The sequence below is a fragment of the Vombatus ursinus genome, unplaced genomic scaffold (assembly GCF_900497805.2).
Source record: "Vombatus ursinus unplaced genomic scaffold, bare-nosed wombat genome assembly UNPS02014808.1, whole genome shotgun sequence".
Taxonomy (NCBI): Eukaryota; Metazoa; Chordata; class Mammalia; order Diprotodontia; family Vombatidae; genus Vombatus; species Vombatus ursinus.
Genome location: NW_020954586.1, coordinates 4,438,273 through 4,459,247, shown reverse-complemented (window position 1 = coordinate 4,459,247; position 20,975 = coordinate 4,438,273). Strand labels below are relative to the sequence as shown.

At 45.7% G+C, this 20,975-nt stretch overlaps 1 protein-coding gene across 1 annotated transcript in view; it reads right to left on the bottom strand.

Moving 5' to 3' along the window:
• DIS3L2 (DIS3 like 3'-5' exoribonuclease 2) overlaps positions 1–20,975 on the bottom strand; it is a 356,721-nt gene that overhangs the window by 141,483 nt on the left and 194,263 nt on the right. Inside the window, exon 11 of the mRNA XM_027875294.1 lies at positions 20,502–20,581. Within this exon, the coding sequence (XP_027731095.1) occupies positions 20,502–20,581 (80 nt within the window). The remainder of the gene's footprint in view (positions 1–20,501; positions 20,582–20,975) is intronic.

The window sequence follows — 20,975 nt, the reverse complement described above, 5'->3', positions numbered from 1 at the left end:
TGTTCCTGCCAGAGCCAGTTTCCTGAAATCAGCCTCTCATTGCCAGACCACGCCCCTGCTCAGAAAATCCACAATGAATCCCTAGATTGCCTTCTCAGGCAATTCAAAACTTTTCGGCCTTGACTTTTCCAAAATGAATTCGTTACTTTATTCATTCAATAAACTTTTAGAGTATTAGCTTGATTTTTATTGCAAAATTAATTTTCTATAAACTGAGGAGATTTGAAAACAACTGAAACCGAATGCTATGAAGTTCTAATGAGCAAATCTGGCTCCAAAGAAGAGATAAAAGGCAGCACTTTCCTCCCTTCTTTGCAGAAGCAAGGGGCTACAGGTGTGGAATATTGCAGATAAGGTCATTATGGGCTATGTTGGTTAGTTTTGTTGAACCGTTTTTTCTTTTTCCTTATCATTCTTTGTTATGAAGAACAGCTCTCTTGAGGTGAGGGAGAGACACAGAGCAGCCACTATGCCCTTCTCTGCCCTTCCCCTTCCCAGGGAACTTAGCATCTAGGAGGAGAATGAGATCAAAAGACACATAACTCTAACATCTAATCCTATGCATTCTGCCCATCTTTAAGGTTCTCTGTCCTGCCCCCTGGCACCACGTGAGCTGCTTCAGTAGCAAGCACCACTGTCCCTTCCCCCGCCCTTCCACCCCATCCCTTCATGGCTGTGTTTGTTCTTCGGGCGGGTACCACTGCCCAGACCTCAAGTGCCCTCCTCACTGCTCGATCCATTCTCTGGAGTTCAGCCCAAGCGGAATAGAATGCCATCTCTTTGAGGGCAGGAACATTCATTTTTTGGTATTTCCATTTCCAGTGCCTTGCATGTAGCAGGCACGTAATACATGCTTGCTCACTCGAAGCCCTGCCGGACTGTTCCCTCATTCCGTGCTAATCTCGATTTTCTCTGAACTCCAAATGCAGCAGGATTGCAGAACCGCGCATCTTAACGACCCGGGGGAATATTTTGCTCGGTGGAACAAAGATGGATGAATTGTTCCCATGACTAGAGCGCTCCATGTTACAAGCTGGCAAGCTCTCTGCTGGATGGTTATCCTCCTCTAACTGCAATTCTACATAAATGAATACAATGGCGGCTCCTCTTCAGGTTCTGCAGCAGAGCCCCTGTCACAGGCTCAGAAAGGATATTCTTACATTCCTTGGGAGAGCCAATTCAACGATGCAACAATGCAACCCAACAATGTATTGCAACAGACATTTACTGAACCATTCCCTATATGCCAGGCCCTGTGCTAGACCCTGGAAATACAAAGACAAAGATGAAACGGTCCCTGCCCTCAAGGAGCTTACATTCCATAAGGAAGATACAACACAGACACAGATAAGGAAGTACAAAGTAATTTCCTATGCGTGTGCTGGAGCAGAGCACTAACAATAGAAAAAATGAAAGGGAGCTAGTTTCCAAAAGGCAGAAGGTGAGAGAGGAGGAAAAACATTTCAGGCAGGGGCACAAGGCACGGCCTGTGCAAAGGGATGGAGCAGACAGAATGTCTGCTACAGGAATGATCAAGGAGGTGAGTCTAACTAGAGACACACGGAAGGGCTTTCAATGCCATGAGTTTGTGTCTTATCCTAGAAGCAACTGGGAGGCCCTGAAGCTTCTAGAGCTGGGGAGGGATGGTCAGAGCTGCTGAGATCTCTGTTGTACTAATACTGATTTGGAAACGTTATAGAGGATGAAGTGAAGAAAAGAGCCTCAAGACAAGGAGGCCAATCAGGAGCCGAAAGAGGTAACGGGGGCGGGATCTACGTGAGTGGAGAGAAGTATGCGGGTGTGAGAGATGTTGTAGAAGCAGAACCTGTTAAATCTGGGCAACAGATTTGATATGGGGGCTGAGTGAGAGCCGAGTCAAGGAGGACATCTTCTTTGTGACTCTGGATGACCAGAAGGACAGTGATGTCCTCTGATGAAACAGAAACGTTAGGAAGAGGGGGAAGTTTAAAGGGAAAGAAAATTTCATTTCTAACACTTTGAGGTGGACATGCTAACGGGACATCTGGATGAAAATGCCCAGTAGGAAGCTGGTGATGGGCCTGGAGTTCAAAACAAAGATGAGATCTGGGAGTCGTCTACAGAGAGGATAACTGAATCCATGGGAACCAGGGAGGTCTCTGAAAATAGGACAAAAAGAAAAGGAGCCAAGACAGAGCCTTGTGAGAAGTGGGGCATGGATGACGATCCAACAAAGGAAACAGAACGACTGGTCCACCAGGAAGAAGAACAAAACAGCAGAGAGGAGACTGTCCAGAAGATAGGAGTCAACAGTGTCCAAAGCTGCACAGCGGTCGAGAAAGATGAGGATGAGAGCCGGTCGTGAGATTTAGGAGCTAAGAGATCAAGGCCAACCTTGTTGGAAAGAGCAGATGGACAGCAAGGGACTGAGAAGGGAGTCGAGGCAATGAGTTGGCCACGGGCAGGGGGAGAAGATGACAGTCTGAGGGCAAGACAAGACCGAGTGAAGTTTTTCTAGACAGGGGAGGTGAACATGTTTGCAGGGAAGGAGTCAGTGTGTAAAGAGAGGGCTGGAGGATGGTTTGGAAGGAAAGCTCCTAGATGAGATGGGAGGGGATGGCCTTGGCAAGGACAAGGGTAATTTTTCCTTCAACTACTAGAAAAAAATGCGATAGTATGAGAGTGATGCTGAGGAGATCTAGGCTGTAGATTTTGGGAAGAAGAGGGAACTTATGACAGAAAGGCTCTGCTTTCTCCGCCAAGTGTGAGACCACACGCTCTAGAAAGGGAGAAAAGGGATGGCCAGGTGGTTGGAAGAGAAGAAAAGGTTTGTGACAAGTACGACAGTGAGTCAATCAGGAAAAAAAAAAAAGATGCCAATGAAGCAGGGAGGGCCCAGCGGGGCTTGTACGATATAACTTTGTAATGGACCTAGCAGTCAGCACAGTGGGGCGACTCCCTTCAGCATCTGGAGGTGGGAATTTCCTCTGTGTTTCTCCTGGGTTCACATCTCGAGCATCCTCAACTGTTCCTTGTATGGCCTAATTTCTAGCCCTTCACTCTCTTGGAGACACTTTCTTCTAGACACACTCCACTGGATACAAGTCCCTCTTCAACTATGGTATCCATAATGGAACAAAGAACTGCAGATGTGGTCTGAGCAGCGCAGTGCAATGGGATTGTCTTCATTTAGGTCCTTTACTTCTGTTTCTGTAACCTGAGATTAAAGGACATACACATTCACGATTTCTGCCACAAAGGCCGTCCCTAAAGGTGGCAAGGTTCTCACTCTTGGCTGCTGTGCTAGTGGCATTTGGCTACAGGACACAGAGCTCCGTGGGGAGGCTGATAACGATTGAAGAGAGATCAGTCTGGCAATAAACACAGGAAAAACCAAGGCATTGAAAAGATGCACAGTCCAAATGTGACACAGAGCTGCAAGCGTGTCCCAGTGAGTTAGTCTGTGTTTCTAGGACAGATGTCACAGAGGAACAATCAGTGGGACCAAGAACTGACCAGCAGGACAGCAGCCTTGGAAACCTACCCTACTCTTTCAGGATGTCCAAGCTGCTCCCTGCCCTCAAAGTCCATCTACTGAACAGCAGTATTCTCCTGACGAGGCACTGTGGCAATAAATCCCAGGGGACCACGCTCTCCGAAGAATCTGAATCTCGGGTGGCTTAAAGGCTGATGCAAAGATCCATGAGGGGGACAAGTAGCCTCTATGGCAATGACTTTTAAGTAAGAAGGAACATACAAAGCTAATCCCACCTAAAAAGCTTTTTATTAGCATCTGTTATGTTCAAGAAAGGCATTATGCTTGGAACACAAAGAAAAAAATGAAAAACAGTCCCTTGAGAAAAGACACAATCAGGACCATGTATAACTCGGGGGAGTGGGGAGAAGTCATGTAGTGAGAGTAGGGGATAACAAATGGACAGTCCAAACGCTATACTCGTATTTCTGAAATGATTTTTTAAAAAACGAGGAAAGCTTCTAGCAGGTTAGATAGATCTTACCTCAAGAACTGAAGCTGTGTACCACAGGCAGTCCCACAACCTCTCTGAGCCGCAGTTTCCTCTCTAGTAAAATGCAAGCAATCGCTCTGATAGGACCTGTCTCCTCCAACGCTGTCATGAGGATCAAGAGATCAAGATGCAGGGCCCCTTACACACAAGCACATTCTGGTCATTTCACAAATTCTCACTGAATTGTCTTGAACAATAACTGAAATCTGTATAATACAAAAAGGTCTGCAGTGGACCTCATCTACTATCTCATGTGACCCTCATAACCATCAGCTGAGGCAGGCTCTGGAGTGAAGTGATGTGCTCAGGGCCACACAGTTAAAAAGCACTGGATGGAGGAAGCAAACACAGGTACCTCCTGCCTCTGAGGCCGGCCCAAGCTGACTGTATAGAGCTCATCTCCTCTACCACAGGAGCAGGACAACTAGTTCTCTTTCCTTTTGAGCTCCTCAATGCCCCTTGGTCACTCAATAAAGCTTGTGGAATGAATGAAGGGCCTTGCTCAACTGAGATCGCAGCTTCACCTCCTCTGACTCTCTGACGGGGCAGCATGCCCTGAGTGATCCTGTTACAGAAGCCAGAAGATCCCAGAGAGGGAAAAAATGTTCAAACGTGAAACTTTGACGTCCACTGTGGCCCAGGTAAAAGAAGGAATGTCTGTGCTGGAAGCCTGGTGTCTCATCAGCTGAGCATGCTCTGCTTTAGGGCAGCACCCCCAGCTTGGGAAGCAGGCACTGGAACCATATTTTGGTCACATGACATTCTGGAGACGCATTCTGTAGCTCAGAAACAATTGGGCTCAAATCACCTCGTGGCTACACAATAAACTCCAAGTTTTAGCCAGAGTCAGCACATTCTCTCTAACTTTAATGGAAACACAGATTGGGTTGCTAGGTAAAAGGGACAACTCAAACGTTGATGGTGTCCAACTCTGTGTGGTATTTGGTTATGTAATTGCATGCAGAAGTCCATCACGGACACACCACGTAACGGCAGCTCTCCGTAGAAATGACGTGGTCTTGGTTTGAGTCAATTTCACAAACTTAAAACGGTCAAGCAGTAAGAGAAAGCTGAGCACGTTTCAAGTCATTCAAGAGCTGCACATGTGAAAAGAGCTGGTTTCTCTTCCTATCCATGAAAAGTGACTTCCACTTGTCATCTCGCAAAGGGTCCAGTAAGAACTCGCATTTTCAGACTCCCTCATTTGTGAGGTACCTTCTGGACCCTCAGAGCCAAATCATTTAGGAAGCTCCTACTATGTTCCAGGCACTCTGCTGAATACTAGAGATACAAAAAGAGAGAAAAGACAATCCCTGCCCTCAAGGAGCTTGCAATCTAACGAGGGAGACAAATCTATACAAACAAGTTATATATAGGACAAGCAGGAAAAAAAAACTAGGAGAAAAGATGTTAGATTAAGGGGGCTGGGAAGAGCTTCCTGTAGAAGATGGGATTCTGGTTGGAACTTAAAGAAAGCCAGGGAAGCCAGGAGGCAGAGATGAGGAGGGAGCGAATTCCAGACATGGGAGACAGCCGGAGAGAATGCTGAGGGGGGAGGGTCTTGTTGTTGGAACACCCAGAAGTCCAGTGTCGCTGTATCAAAGAGTGCTCATTAGGGAGTAAAGAGTAAGAAAACTGGAAAGGTAGAGGGGGGCTAGTTATGAAGGGCTTTGAATGCCAAACCGGGCATTTTGTATTTGATCCTGCAGGCAACAGGGAGCTACAAGAGTTTACGGGATGGGGGGAGATAGAATCAAAGCGATGCTTTAGTGGCTGAATGGAAGATGGACTGGAGGCCAACAGATCCACCCACAGGCGTTCGGCATAGTCCAGGTATGAGGCGAGGACCTTAACTAGGGTGGCAGCAGCGTCAGAGGAGAGAAGGGGTCACATTAGAGAGAAGCTGCAAATCGGCAGGCCTGGACAACAGATTAGATATGGGAGTGTGAGAGATAGCGAGGAGCCCAGGATGGCTCCTAGATCGTGGAGTCAGGGAAACCAGGAGCCTTTTTGAGCTCAGCCACAAAAGGGAGAAGAGATACAGGACAATGATTAGTGGGAATAAAAGGATAATGGGAGGGTTTTTCCACATGGGGGAGCCATGGGCATATTTGTCAGCAACAGGGAAGAAACCAATAGCTAAGGAGACATTGAAGATAAGGGACAGAGTGAGGCTGTGAGAGGGGGCGATCTGTGGGAGGAGACAATGGAATGAGATCACTGGTGCAGGTAGAGGGGTTTGCCTTTGTAAAGAGGAGGGCACATCATCACATGAGACAGGGGGAAAGGAGCAGAAAGTGGCTGAAGGCAGCTGGGTGATAGAAGATAGGGAGGAGGGGAGAAAGGGAGCTCAGGACAGGCTTCACAAGGAAAGAACCTTGATGCACCGATCTGCAAATACTCAGTTAAATAGCGAACGCAGCACTTCTCATCACGTTCACTCAGAGGCTCTGGAATATAACCTGACATTTATATACACACCACAGAGGAGGAAAACGACCCAGGCAGTAAATTTCTTTTTTTTTTTTTTTTTTTTGCCCATCCAAATTACTTGGCAGCAGTCATCCTCATTAGCAGAAAAGGGAGTAAGTAGCTAGATGTTTGAGGCCAGCTGACTTCGAAGCAAGTGGGAAAGACCGGGTCATGCGGTCACATGAGGGTAGAAAGCAGCCCAGAGACTGCCGGGTACCTATGAATGGGGACTCGGCCTCCTTTGCAGGGAGAAAACAAAATCAGAAGGCCAAAGAGAAGGGCTGAAAGTAGAAGAAAAGCTGCCAGGAACTGAAGAAGCGAAAAAGTGAAAGGCAGAAGTCACGGTGGGACTCTAGGGGTAGAGCCAAAAAGGAATGCAAGGCCACCGAGCTCAGGCCTTCACCTTCTAAGTGAGGAAGACAAGGTCCTTGCACATATCTGAAACAGGGGCTGTGCTCTTCTTTCGTTCTCAACTGGGGATGGAGGGTGGGAGGTAGAGAAGGGAGATTTTTTTTTTTTTTAAACTGACTCGAAGCTTTATTTTTATTTTTTATTTATTTATTTTCTTTTTTGGTGAGGCAATTGGGGTTAAGTGACTTGCCCAAGGTCACACAGCTAGTACGTGTCAAGTGTTTGGTCTGAGGCCAGATCTGTACTCAGGTCCTCCTGCCTTCAGGGCCGGCGCTCTATCCACTGCACCACCTAGCTGCCCCAGAGAAGGGAGATTTTTGATAATTAAAAAATATGTTTTTTTAAAGTTACCACACAACAAGAACAGAGAAATAAAAGTGTTCCCTTGTGGATGTACCAGAGTGGAGATGCCATACATGGGCCAATTTCTCTGCTGTATTTTCCATTTCTATTGCATTGCTGAGAAGGACTAAGTCTATCAATATTAGTCACAGCACAACGTGGCTGTTACTGTGTACCACCTTCTCCTGGTTCTCATGGCACCTTTTTTCCCCAGATTCACTTTAGCTACATCAGGGGTTCTTCCCCTGATTTCGGAATACTGTATTTGTGTTGGAAACATAATGTAGTATGTAATTTATCGCTGTAAGCAAGTCTTACTCTCAACCCATGCGTGCCATATGTCAGTAATAGCTAATCAATCAGTACTACTACTGCTAAATTTCAAAATTTTCCTGTAGAGTACAGATTTCCCCTTGCTGTATTTCTGTGAGCCAGGGAGGACACAGACCCCGATCTGGAAACAGGCCACGTCAGGTGGTAACAGGGGCAAGAGGATGCAGACTTTACAAGGACCAGTAAGGGCACTGACCAGGGCAGGTGCGTTCACTTGGTCACAATCTCAAGCCTCGCACCAGGGAAGTCAGATAAAGTGGGAAGCAAGGGAATGAAATGACAAGTCAGCAGTCTAGATATGAGCATTAACTGGACACGCAGGCCACAGGCACTGACGAGTGGGCTAGCAGAGCTAGAACATGACTCTGGCTGAGGTGAGCAGAAAGTTGGTTACTCATGGGGCCAGGAATGCCTTCTGACAGACCATCCAGGGGCTAGGCTGCCTTTCAGTTCTGTAAGGGCTCACAATCTCCAACAACCAGCCACCTACCTTTCCTATCACAAACTCTGAAAACAAACGCGGTTTTAAAACTGTGAATAGACGTTGCCCTAAACATCTCTGCTAGCCACTGAGGCAGAATGGTGTTGAAGGTGGGTCAAGAGGATCTTGGTTCAAACCCAGCTCTGCCACTCACTGATCAGCATGGCCCTGGACAACTCACTTCTTCCCTTGAGGTTTCCATATCTGAACTGTAAAATGAAGGGGCCGTACAAGGCCATGATCAAGCCACATCTAGCTCCAAATCTGATTCTGTACAAAGAAGATATCCCAACCTGGCTGTTAACACCAAACTGGAAGACCAGTCCACCAGGCCTACGACCAACCTTTAAGTATGTGGACACAGTGCAGTGGACGGTGCCAGCCCTGGAGTCAGAAAGACCTGAATTCAAATAATATTTGTAAAAAGAGCACTTAGCACAGTGCCTGGCCCAGAGTCGGTGCTAATGAATGCTTGCTCCACAGTCTACCAGATCTTCTTTAGCATCCGCCCCTTCCCATTCGTGTTTTCAGCCACCTCTTATTTATTCATTCATTCATTCATTCATTCATTTTTAGTTTTCAACATTCACTTTTATAAGATTTTGAGTTCTAAGTTTTTCTCCCTCCCTCCCCAAGACAGCGTGCAATCTGATATAGGCTACACATGTACAATCATATTAAACATATTTCCATATTAGTCATGTTGTGAAAGAAGAATCAGAATAAAAGGAAAAAACCATGAGAAAGAAAAAACAGAAAATGAAAGGGAAAACAGTCTGCTTCTATCTGCATTCAGACTCCATAGTTCTTTCTCTGAATGTAGATAGCATTTTCCATCATGAGTCTTTTGGAATTGTCTTAGATCATGTCATTGCTGAAAAGAGCTAAGTCTATCAAAGTCAGTCATTGCACAATGTAGCTGTTACTGTGTAGAATGTTCTACTGGTTCTGCTCAATTCACTCAGCATCAGGCCATACAAGCCTTTCCAGGTTTTTCTGAAGTCCACCTGCTCGTCATTTCTTATGGAACAATAGTATTCCACTACATTCATATACCAAACTTGTTCAGCCATTCTCCAATTGATGGGCATCCCCTCAATTTCCAATTCTTTGCTACCACAAAAAGAGTTGCTGTAAATACTTTTGTACATGTGGGTCTTTTTCCCATTTTTATAATCTCTTTGGGATACAGACCTACTCGTTCAGCCACCTCTTCGCCAGGGCCCAGAGTCTTCTCACTCCATTTTCTGCAACAGCTTCCTAGCAGGAACTGGCGTCTTTAGCCCAGGGATACCACGACCCTCCAGCTACAGTCAGCCCTTCCATACAGAAACAGAACAGTCAAAGGCCTCTGGTATCTCGAGTAGAACGTTCTCTCATCGTTCCCCCAAAAGCAAGACAATGGTGACTGCCAATGAGGCTCCCCTGTCCTGCAGCTGTGAGGGCAGCTACTCAGCCCCTCTCCCCACAGAGCAGCAAAGATGATCTTCCCCAAGGGAGTAAAGGGAAGCTCTGGTTCAATGACTTACCCAAGGTCACAGAGCCCAACATACAGCAGAAGAGAACTCAGGCAGGTTTTTCTTCCCCCTCGATGACTGTGTTGCTGTTCATGCTACTTCCCATATCAGAGAATCCGAGATACTGCTCATATCCAACCCAACCTTCCTGCCAAGCACACGCTCTGAGTCCTAATGTGCCTACGTCAGCCCAGCAGCCTGAGGATTAGCCTTCCTTTTGCCCGTCTTGGAACGCCATGCATGTATGATATTCCCCTGGACTCTGAGACTTCAAGACCCTTGGACTCCAGGATCCCACCACTAGGAATTTAATTTAGAAGTGTTACTGAGAGGGTGTGTGTGTCTCTGTGTGTGTGTGTTTGTGTGTGTGCGTGTGCAAGAGTTCTCTGTACAAAAAAAAAAGTCATTGAGCTTTATTTGTAAGAGAGAAAAGACAACTGGAGAAAGGCCAGATGTTCAAGGACTGAAGAATGGTTTAGTCACTGGTGATATTTCCACGTCCCTCCATTAAGATCATTAACCTAATGTTGTGGGGGGGGGGGGGGATGGGTTCTTTCAGAAGCCATGACTGTGCAACACAAGCTCCAGCAGTTCCAAAGGTTTCAAATCCGTTTTGATGACAGATTGTCTGATGTCTGAGGATCAGCCTAGCTAAGGCTGGGGGAGGCTGACCACCAGAGGGCTAGCTCCCCCACACCAGGAAAGCTTGATCCCTCTGGGTTACCAAAGGGATTGAATGGCGCCAAAGTCAACAACCCGACAATGTTCTTAGCACTGTGTTCCACACGTTGATTTCTTTCTCTTATGATTTCATGCTCATCAAACAATCTTTCAAGTTAATAGACCCACCAAGAAAGAGTAGTTCTACGTGGACGACTAATCATGATAGCATTTTGATTTCCAATGAATCTTTTTAAAAATTGAGTCTCGAATCACTGATCAGCCCTGGCGGCACTGATAAAACCAAGTTTCTGAACTGTGGAGGCTGGGATCACACCTGGGTCGTTGGGGGAGGCAGCTCTTTTACAATCTCTGGAGACACATTCCCAAGGACTAACACAGTAGGTGCTTAATAAATGTTTACTGATTGCCTGATTTTCTCTCCTAATACAATCATTCTCACAGTTCTGCAGGCCACCCTCCAATCCGGTTTCGCAGTCCTGGTCCTCTGTCCTCCCTGTTTCTTGTCCTCATGTCATCTGCTAAGTTCTCTCTCTGTAAAGATGGGTTCACGTAGTCAATCACTACCATGCTGCCAGCCCCAATGGAAGCAGGAAGCCAGAACCTACAGTCCTAGAGGACTCTACTGCATATGGTTCTTTGTCTTCTCTCTCCTGGCTGCAAATGCTTTCAGGGAAGATTGGGGAAGTGTGCCGAGATATCCACATGACTGCACCAAGAAGCAAGTTCAGAGGTATATGGTCACAAGGCCTTTCTGTCCTTTCAGAGAGCTCAGAGGCCAAGATGATAAAGAAATGAGTGGACAAGAGAAGATCAAACCAACACATAAATGGACAAAAGATATTTGTCCTATACAGGAGAAGGGTAACAACATTTCAGTAATGGGGAATGAAGATTCTGGTGTCACTGGGATGACATCCAGAGAATCAGCCTTTGGGGAGACATGACCTTCCAATGACCCCTGCAGGTGCTCCAGCCCCCCAGCCCTTGGGGAATCATGACCCACACCCATGGCCCCTACAGCCCTCTGCTCCCCCACTGCCTCAGCAGGCCAACTACTGAAGACCCAGAAAAGAAAGTTCTCACCACCAAAGTCCTTGGCACTGCCAAATGGCTCATCAGCCGGCTAGACTATTCATCAGTGGAAATGACGCTAAAACAAGGCCTTCCTGCCTTCTCTGCTGCTGCAATCTAAGGACCAAAAGGCTTTCCCAACTCACTTACAGCTGAAACCTTTTCTATATGTCATCTGTGAGCTCCTTGGAAGGATGCACTGCCTTGCCTTTCTCCTTGTGCCCTTCGTGTTTGGCTTCAAGAATACTTTTTTCATTCATTCATATTTGGGTTAAGGAATCAAGGGAGTTATTTGTCCAGATAAGATCCCAGGAATGCAGAGGTAGAGTTGGAAGGGGCCTTTAAGGTCCTCTTCTCCAACACCCTCATTTTACCAACGAGAAAGCTCAGGCCCAAGGAAGCTAAGGGCCTTTGCCAAGGTCACATCAGTGGTATGTGGCAGGGCTGGGATGTGAATCCAGGATCTCTGGCTCCAGGTTCTCTAACTTCTTCCGATGTACCAAGTCTTGGGGTGAGAGGAGAGTTCTAGTCAAATGAACCATTTCCGTTCAGTTCAGTATGTGGCGTCTTTACAGAGGGGGGATGTTTAAATGATTTCTTTGAAGGCTCTAAATCTAAGCATATTAATACAGTGTATACTCTGTACATACTTTTCTTCTTCGTTAAAAGATAAGCTTCTATCATCCCCTTCCCTCAGTAAATGACAAACTCTACAGAGACCTTTAGCAGGCATTTTTTTGGGGGGGGGGGCAATTGGAGTTAAGGGACTTGCCCAGGGTCACCCAGCTAGTGAGTATCATGTGTCTGAGGTCAGATTTGAACTCAGGTCCTCCTGACTCCAGGGCTGGTGCTCTATCCACTGCACCACCTAGCTTCCCCTAGCAGCCATTTTCTAAATTAACAGATGTCTTCCTGTTTCCACCCTTTACCCTCTCAATAATGATGGAGGAAAAAAGTAAGAGTACACACCTATTATTGTAGAATATCTAACCTGACAAGCTCTTTTCAGTAGCTGAAGGGCCCTCATGGGAAGAGGCACTTGACCCATTCTCCTAGGACTCAGAGGACAAAACCAGGAAGAGCAAGCAGAAGCTGGCAAAGAGGCAGCTCCTCAGGCTTCAGGTCAGGAAAACGTCCTAACAAGTAGAACGCTCTATCTCATTGGCCACGGCCTAGTGGGTTTCTGTTTTTCTTGTATGGGTCTGACTACTCGGCCCGTCTAAACTCTGCCAATTCTGTAATTCTGATAATGGTCAAAACATGTTTTTATTCTTCAGAACTGATTCCAGTTGAGGTGCCTGATGGTTTTCTATCTCACAACTTAGACTGAGGAATAAAGAGTCTTCATTATGGTGAAGCCATTATTTGTCACACTGGCATGGAAAAGTAAGTTCTATAGGCTTAAAGTTACATCCTCTTTTTTCAACATAATACTAATGAAAACAACAGAACCTTTCCATTTAAAACCTCTCCAAAATACTCCCATTAATCCTTGGAACACATCCAACACCAACCCGGAGTGACTAATATAATCAGTGGGTGCCACAGTTGGAAAGGACGTCAGGGCTCATCCAATCCAGCCTGTGGATTCCACGCACAAATAATCTTGACAACAACCTGCCTAACAAGGGGCAGGTGAGCCTAGCTTTGCTGGCCGACTTCAAGTAAGAAACATCAGGTGTGAGGAATTCAGAGAAAGATCCATCTGAACTGATGAATTCAAAGCAGCAGCAGCAACATCGGTGAAATACACAAAGATGGCTCCAGTGGGAAGGAGCCCAGGCCCTGACTCCAGAGAACAGGAGAGGATGAAAAGCCCCTGCCCTCCCAGCCCTCCCCCACAGAGAGGGCCAGGGCCATCACACACAGGTCACTGTTTGCCTTTATTTGTCTGTCTTTGCTTAAAGAAAAAAAGGGGGGTCAATTCCCAAGGGGGTGAGGAGGAGGGTTTGAATCTCTGGAGAGGACCACACTGTCAAAATGAAAAGCACCAACGAAACAAAGGTACAAAAAAAAAAAAAAAAAAAAAAAAGACAGCTCCTGCCAGACTCATCATTTCCTTTACAGACAGGGTTACCAGACTGACAGAAAGAAGGAGGAACCTGCAGAGAGCTGTTAGGCACCCTTTAGCAAAGTCTCTGATGACGCACAATGCTCATTCTTGTGGAAAACGTGGCCAGGCTGGGGCTACAGGATAATACAATCACCTGGACTGGGGACCGGCTGAATGACCAAACCTAAAGAATAGTCATTAGTGGTCAAGTTACCAGGAGGTCTCCAAAGGAATGCTGAGTCCTGGGCTTTTGAACGTTTTTATCTATAACTTACACAATGGCATAGATAGAATGACATAATAGCTCGCAGCTGGTGGCTGGATAGAGGACTAGACCTGAAACCAGGAAGACCTGAGTTCAAATTCGACCTCAGACACTTAATAACTGTGTGGCTTGGGGTGAGTTAGTGACCTTCTGTTTGCCTCAGTTTCCTTATCCATAAAATGAGGATGACAACAGTAACTACCTCACTGGGTTGTAGTTGTAGATCAAACAACATAATAATTATAATTCAGAGATTCTGGCAGGTTAGAATACTGGGCAGAATCTAATAAGATACAATTTAACAGGCATACACATAATGTCCCACAATTGGGGATTAAAAAAAACAATTCACCAACACAATATGGTGAAGGTCCAGCTAGACAAATCTGTTTTTGAAAACAAGGAGGTCTGGGGCTTTTAAAGGATGGCAAGTCATTCTGAATACACTGGTGAGGAAACTGAGGCCTCATTAGGCAAAGCCCCTTGTGCATATTTGGAGACAGTAAGTAGCAGGGTTGGGAATCAAACCCAGGCCAGTTCTCTTTCCTTCCCTCCTTTAAATAAGGAGTATTTACGTTGTTTTCTGTAGAAGACAATAGCCTAAAATTCATCTTGCCAGTGCCCTCAACTGACAACACACGAGTGCCAAGTAGAATAACACGTGTGGGTCAGACTCTATCAACACGGGGATTCCTTCTGCTGAGCTTCTTTCCTCTCTCTTTTGAATTCTTCGTTACGTGGGACGGCTGACTGATAGGGAAGAACAGGGGAATATATTCAGAAACGAAGGCGGCAAAAACCCAAAAGTATCAATAAAAAGTTTAAAACAAAGAACAATAAAATGAATACCTCACCCACTCTACTAGCTCGGGGCCCCAGCTACTCGCTGAGCGGCTGGTTTCTGTTTTCTGTGCCTTCCACTCCAAATCCACACCCCATTTCACCCTGCAGTCTGTTCAGGCACTTAATTATACCGGCCCCACCCGTGACCAAGTCAAACAGGAGCTGGCTGCCGCCGCGGCCACTGCTGCATCATTTCAGTCCTGCAGACTCTTCATGACCCCGTCTGGGGTTTTCTTGCCTAAGACCCTGGAGTGGTTTGCCATTTCCTTCTCAGCTCAATTAAGAGAGGAGGAAACTGAGGCAAACATGGTTAAGTGACTTGCCCCAGGTCACAGAGCTAGTAAATCTCTGAGGCTGCATTTGAACTTGGGTCTTCCTGAGTCCAGGCCCAGCACTCCATCCACTGTGCCACCTAGCTGCCCAAACAGGAGTACACTCCACCCAACAGAGCAAAGCAGGAGTTGGGGATGAAGGAAAGAAAGGAGGAGAGAACAGAAGACATGAGAAACACCAAGAGAATAAGTAGCTCATGAAGAGGATGCGGAGCGTGACAGCATAGAAGCCCAGAGGACGCGGCTGCAGTGCAGCAGGAGAGGGTTCGGCCCCAGCTCAGCCCCTCGCCACAAGGCATGACTCTGCATAATTAACTTTTCTTCTCTCTGGGCCTCAGTTTCCTCGTGTGTGAAATGAGAGAGTTGGACAAAGGTTCCTTCCAAGCCCAAATCCCATGAGTCATTCAACTTCTCTGGTGTCTCTGACAAGAGGAGAAATGTGGAACCATTGTTCCACAGGTAACTAAGGTCTGCGTGCTGATGTCCCGCATCTTCCTTAAGACCAGGGCAAGTGACTGCTCTGGTCTTGCATCTGGTCACCGGAAGACTCGGGATAGCCTGGCTTCAACAATCCCTGCCCAGCAGCTACAAGAGCTATCCTGATCCCTGACTCAACACCAAAGGACGGGGCCTAGTCATAGTTTTTATTTAAATAAAAATTGCCCTAAAAAATGCAACTAGGCCGTAAAGCGCTGAAACGTTATTTTGTTTACAAAAACAAAAACACAAAGTGAACCTTCTTCTTCCTCCTCCCCCCACCAACATCAACATGAGCTAGCTCCGACTGGGAACCGACTAAACTGAACGAAACTCACTTTACTCCGGTCCTTCCAAGCTGCTCTTGGGTTAGCCGCCCATACCAGCAGTGCCGGCAGACCTTACCATCCCCCAAGCCAGATACACGAGTGTCCCAAGCAAAGATGCTCAGCTAAACAACTCAGTCCTTTGCAGGGTCTTCCTCAACACTCTTCCCTTTCCCTGCAGCTCCATGGTTCTGCCAAATGTCCTGATGTTGCTTCCAAACCCCACCGGTGCATCAGGAATCCAGAGCAGCTGTTCAGACTAAAGTTTCTGTCACTCCAGATACCTCTCAAGTCGTGTCGGCTCTGGGAGGGATGGCCCTCCAGGTTGGCAGCTTCAGAGATCCGATGAGGGCCTAGCTGGCCAGGGTGGGGCTATCTTTCACTTAGTACCTAGCCACCATCTTTGCTCACACTCTTTCAACCTCTACATTTATTGGCCTTCACAGTCTTTCATCTCACCTCCTACTTTCCACTGTTCCAGGGCCTCATCACCTCTTAGTCCTTACCGCTCATCTACTGAAAGAGATTGGCCAATAATAGGTTCCAGCCCAAGCCTCACTTGCTCAGTGTTTGAATTTTGATGGTTTAAAATGAGTGTAAACAGAAATTTGTTTCTGTTCTGGCTAGAAACTCTGAGGGTCTTCCCCTCCCAGACTGATCCTTTTACGAAGGAAAACTAGGCCATCTTTTGCTTCAATTCTTACCTAGCATTTAACTATTGATTGGGTGTTGTCTCAGACAAACCGAGACCTGGGAAAGACCTTAGCCTACAAAAAAAAAAAAAAAAGGCTCCCCATGCATTCGGGGCAGAGGGGGATGACCAGTCATCTTGACCTATGTCTTGCTACTGGACTCCAACGCTCTGGTGGAGACAGTGAGGCTGATGACTTTGCGCAGCTCTGACTTGCTTAAATCCAATTCACTTCCAAGTCCTGACATCACCCTCCTGATGTCATTGGTCCTCCTTCAGAAAGAAGGACAAACAACAACTTGAAGGCATAGGAATAAGTGGAGGCTCCTTAAAAGAATAAGTAGGATCTGTCCAAAGCCATCAGCGAGCATTACCTGTAATGAGGACAAAGCCGGAAGCCTCCCCAGGATCAGGGGCGAAATGAGGACGGCCGTTATCACCGCTATTACTCGGGATTGTGCTAGAAATGCCGGCTATTGCAGTGAGAAGGAAAGAAATTGAAGGAATGAAAACAGGCAATGAGGAAACAAAACTATCGCTCTTTGCAGATGACAGGATGGAATAACTTAGAGAATCCTAAGGAACCAATTAAAAACTAGCTGAAATAATTAAAACTTTAGCTAAGTTGCAGGATAGAAAATGAATACTTAAATCATCAGCATTGCTAACAATTACCAAAAAAGTCCAGCAGCAAAAGACAAAAATTTTAAAATTACCGTAGGCAATAGAAAATACTTGGAAGTCTATCTGCCAAGACAAAACCAGGAACTATAGGAGCACAGTTATAAAATATTTTTTACACAAATAAAGTCAGATCTGAACTGGAAAAATATTAATTGTTCATGAGTAGGCCTAGTCAATATAATGAAAATGACAATTCTACCTAAATTGATTCACTTATATGTTGCCATACTACTCAAACTACCAAAAAAAAATACATTTTATAGAAACTAAAAAAAATTCCATCTAGAAGAACAAAAGCTCAAGAATAACAAGAGAATTAATTTTTAAAAATGCAAAGAAAGGTGGCCAAGATATACCAGATCTCAAACTATATTATAAAGTGGTAATCAACAAAACATTCTGGTTCTGGCTGAAAAATAAAGTGGTGGATCAGTGGAATAGAACAGGTACACAAGACACAGTAGGTAATGACTTTAAAAGTGTTTGATAAATGCAAAGATCCAAGCTTTTAGGACAAGAACTTACCATTTGACAAAAACTTCTAGGAAAACTGGAAAATAGTTTGGCAGAAACTAGGTACAGACCAACATCTCACACCATATACCAAGATGAGGTCAAAATGGGTACATGTTTCAGACATAAAACGTGATACCATAAGCTAAGTAGGGAAGCATGGAATAGTTTACCTGTCACATGTATGGAGAAGGGAAGAATTTAGGACCAAACGAGATAAGGGAGCATTATGAGACACAAAATGGATGATTATTATTTTATTCCATTAAAACAATTTTGCATAATTAACAAAACCAACAAAGCCTAGATTGGAGGGAAAACAGAAAGGGGGGAGGGGATTTTATAACAAGTGTCTCTGATAAAGGCCTCACTTCTCAAATATATAGAGAAACAAGTCAAATTTATAAGAATGCAAGTCATTCCCCAACTGATAAATGGTCAAAAGATACAAAGAGGCAGTTTTCAGACAAGGAAATCAAAGCTATTTAAAGTCCTTTGAAAAAGGGCTCTAATTAAAACAGCTATGAGGTACCACCTCACACCTACTAGATTGCCTGCTGACAGAAAGGGAAAATGATAAATGCTGGAGGAGATGTGGGAAATCAGGACACTAATGCACAGTTGGTGGTGGCATTTTAAACTGATTCAACCATTCTGGAGAGCAATTTGGAACTATGCCCAAAGGGCTATAAAACTGTGTATACTCTTTGACTCAGTAACACCACTACTAGGTCTGTATCCCCCAAGAGATTAAAAAAAAGGGAAAGGACTTCTATGTATAAAATATTTATAGCAGCTCTTTTTGTGGTGGCAAAGAACTGGAAATTGAGGGGATGCCCATCAACTGGGGAATGGCTGAACAAGCTGTGATACGATTGTGATAGAATATTATTATACTATAAGAAATGACAAGATGCTTTCAGAAAAAGCTGGAAACACTTACGTGAACTGAACCAGAAGAACACTGTACACAGTAATAGCAATGCTGTAACAATGATCACCTGTGAAAGACTCATCACATCACCCCTAGTGTTCTGAGCTGCTGGAGGATCTGCCTACCTCACTTCTCTCTCCAAGCCATCCTCCCTTCAGCCACCAAAGATTTTCCTAAAGCATAAGTCCAAATGTCACACCCTACTCAATTAGTCTAGCCTCCCTATTGCCTCCAAAATCACATATAAAATCCCATTTGACATTCAAAGCTCTTCATAACCTGGCCCTCTCCTATTTTTCCAGCCTTCTTACACCTTACTCTCCACCACATACTCTTCCACCCAATGACACCAGCCTGGATGGTCCATGAACAAGACCCTCCATCTCCTGGCTCTGGGCATTTTCTCTGCCTATCCTTCTTCCTCATACTTGGAGCACTCTCCCTCCTCCCCTCGACTACTGACCTCCTCCACTTTCTTTAAGTCCTAACTAAAATCCCATCTTGTTATTAGCAGGGTTTTACAACCCCTCTTAATTCTACTTCTTTCTTCTGTTAATTATTTCCTATTACTCCTGTATGGAGCTTGCTTTGTAGATATTTGTTTGCATGTTTCCCGCCCCCTCCCCACCCCTGGCCACCATTAGATTATATAAGATTCTTGAGGACAAAGACTGTCTTTTGGTTCTTTCTGTATCCGTAGCACTTAGCCTACTGCCTGGCACGTGAATGTTTGCTGACTGAAATTTACTCTGACGTGAATGAATCTATCAATTCAGATGTATGTGCCAGCAGTCAAATCAGCTATCAGGGAAAATATAAACCCAAACAAAGGCTCAAGAAGCACATGCCAGCTCAGCCACGTTTGTCCTTGTTCATTTTGGGGCCTCTCTTGACCACAAAGCCTCTGTCCAAGAACGTGGCTAGTTTCACTCTCACTAACTGCCAAATGCATCTGAAAGTTTGCTCAGAAAACTTCCCCATCGTTCATCAATGAGAATGGTTTCTAACAGTCCGGCTGAAAGTTCTTAGAAACCATCACTGTGCGAGGCTGCATCCTTGCTTTGCCCAGGTATCTGCTTTCATGCTGAAACCTTTCTATATCAAGTCCTAGCACAAGGGCCCTCAGAAAGTTCCTCTTTTGTTTTACTGTCCAATCTCCACTTCCAGCTTTTACAAACGATCTCCTGGGAAACACCATCACAGCAACAGGCCAATGGACTTCAGCTGCAATAGCAACCAGTCACAGAAGGTCTAGGCAAGCCCTGCTTTCTACCCACTTAACCTCCACAAAGCATGGACAGAGTGGACTTAGAGTCAGGAGGCTTGGGCCTGAGTCCCAGCACCATCCTTCATTGGCTGGGTCATCAGATACAAATTTTTCACCAATATGACCCACAGCTTCCCTATCTTTGCAATGGGGTTAAGATCACTTGGGCTCCCCGTTTTCCCACAGCTGCGATGAGAAAAGTGTTTTATAAACCTGAACGTGCTAGAAAGCAAGGTGACTATTATCATAACCCTCATGTCCTCTGATGCATGAGATTATGCCAGCAGGGCCATAGCCCCAGTGAGGGCAGGCCTGGTGGGATAAATACAGCTCACTCTGGAAATATTCATACCCAAGCTAAGAAGGGGCTGCAGGCTGCAAGAGTGGAGGACCTTGAGGGGTCCACTGATCCTCCATGTCCTAAAGGAACTGATCTTCATGAACTTCATCAAGACTAGGAAGCTAGTCCAGGCATCTGATGCAACGAGAGTCCCTGGGAAGTATGAGGACACTGGCAACATTTCCTCAAGACTGGCACGTGAGACCTTTGTCCTTACTGCTACCTACCGAAGTCATCAGAAAGGTCATTCCCATTCTACAAAGAGTTCCATAGGCCCAGGAGGAAAAATAATGCAAACAGGATGTATAAGAGGCCTCTGACTGAAATTTCACCCATTTGGCTGTATTTACGATACATGCTGCCCAGACACTTGTAAAAGTCCACAGGGTAACAATGAAAGTTGGTGAGTCACCACCCCTTAAACAGGATGGTACAGCATCAGGAAAGATTTGTCCTACCATCAGGAAGGGGCTTGCAGGAGAGGGCATCGTCCAGATCTCGAGCTGTGGAAGGGTCGATGGTGAAGACACAATCTTTCCTAGGAGAGATTACAAAGACAAAAGTGGCTGTGCAAGAAATGCTAGACAGATGTTAACCAATCGTGATGTGATCACAAAGAGCAATACGCATGCATTCGCTCATTGGCTGACAAGGCCTTTGTTGTCAGCTCCATGTGGGCAGTGCTCAGAACCCTGGGGGTTAAGAAGAGCCCAGGGGCAGCTAGGTGGCGCAGTGGATAGAGCTCCAGCCCTGGAGTCAGGAGGACCTGAGTTCAAATCCGGCCTCAAACACTTGACACTTATTAGCTGTGTGACCCTGGGCAAGTCACTTAACCCCTGACTGCCTCACCAAAAAAAAGGCAAAAAACAAGCAAACAAAAAAGAAGAGCCCAGACAAGGCTTTTATACAAACTGGGCTGTCTCTGTCCCACC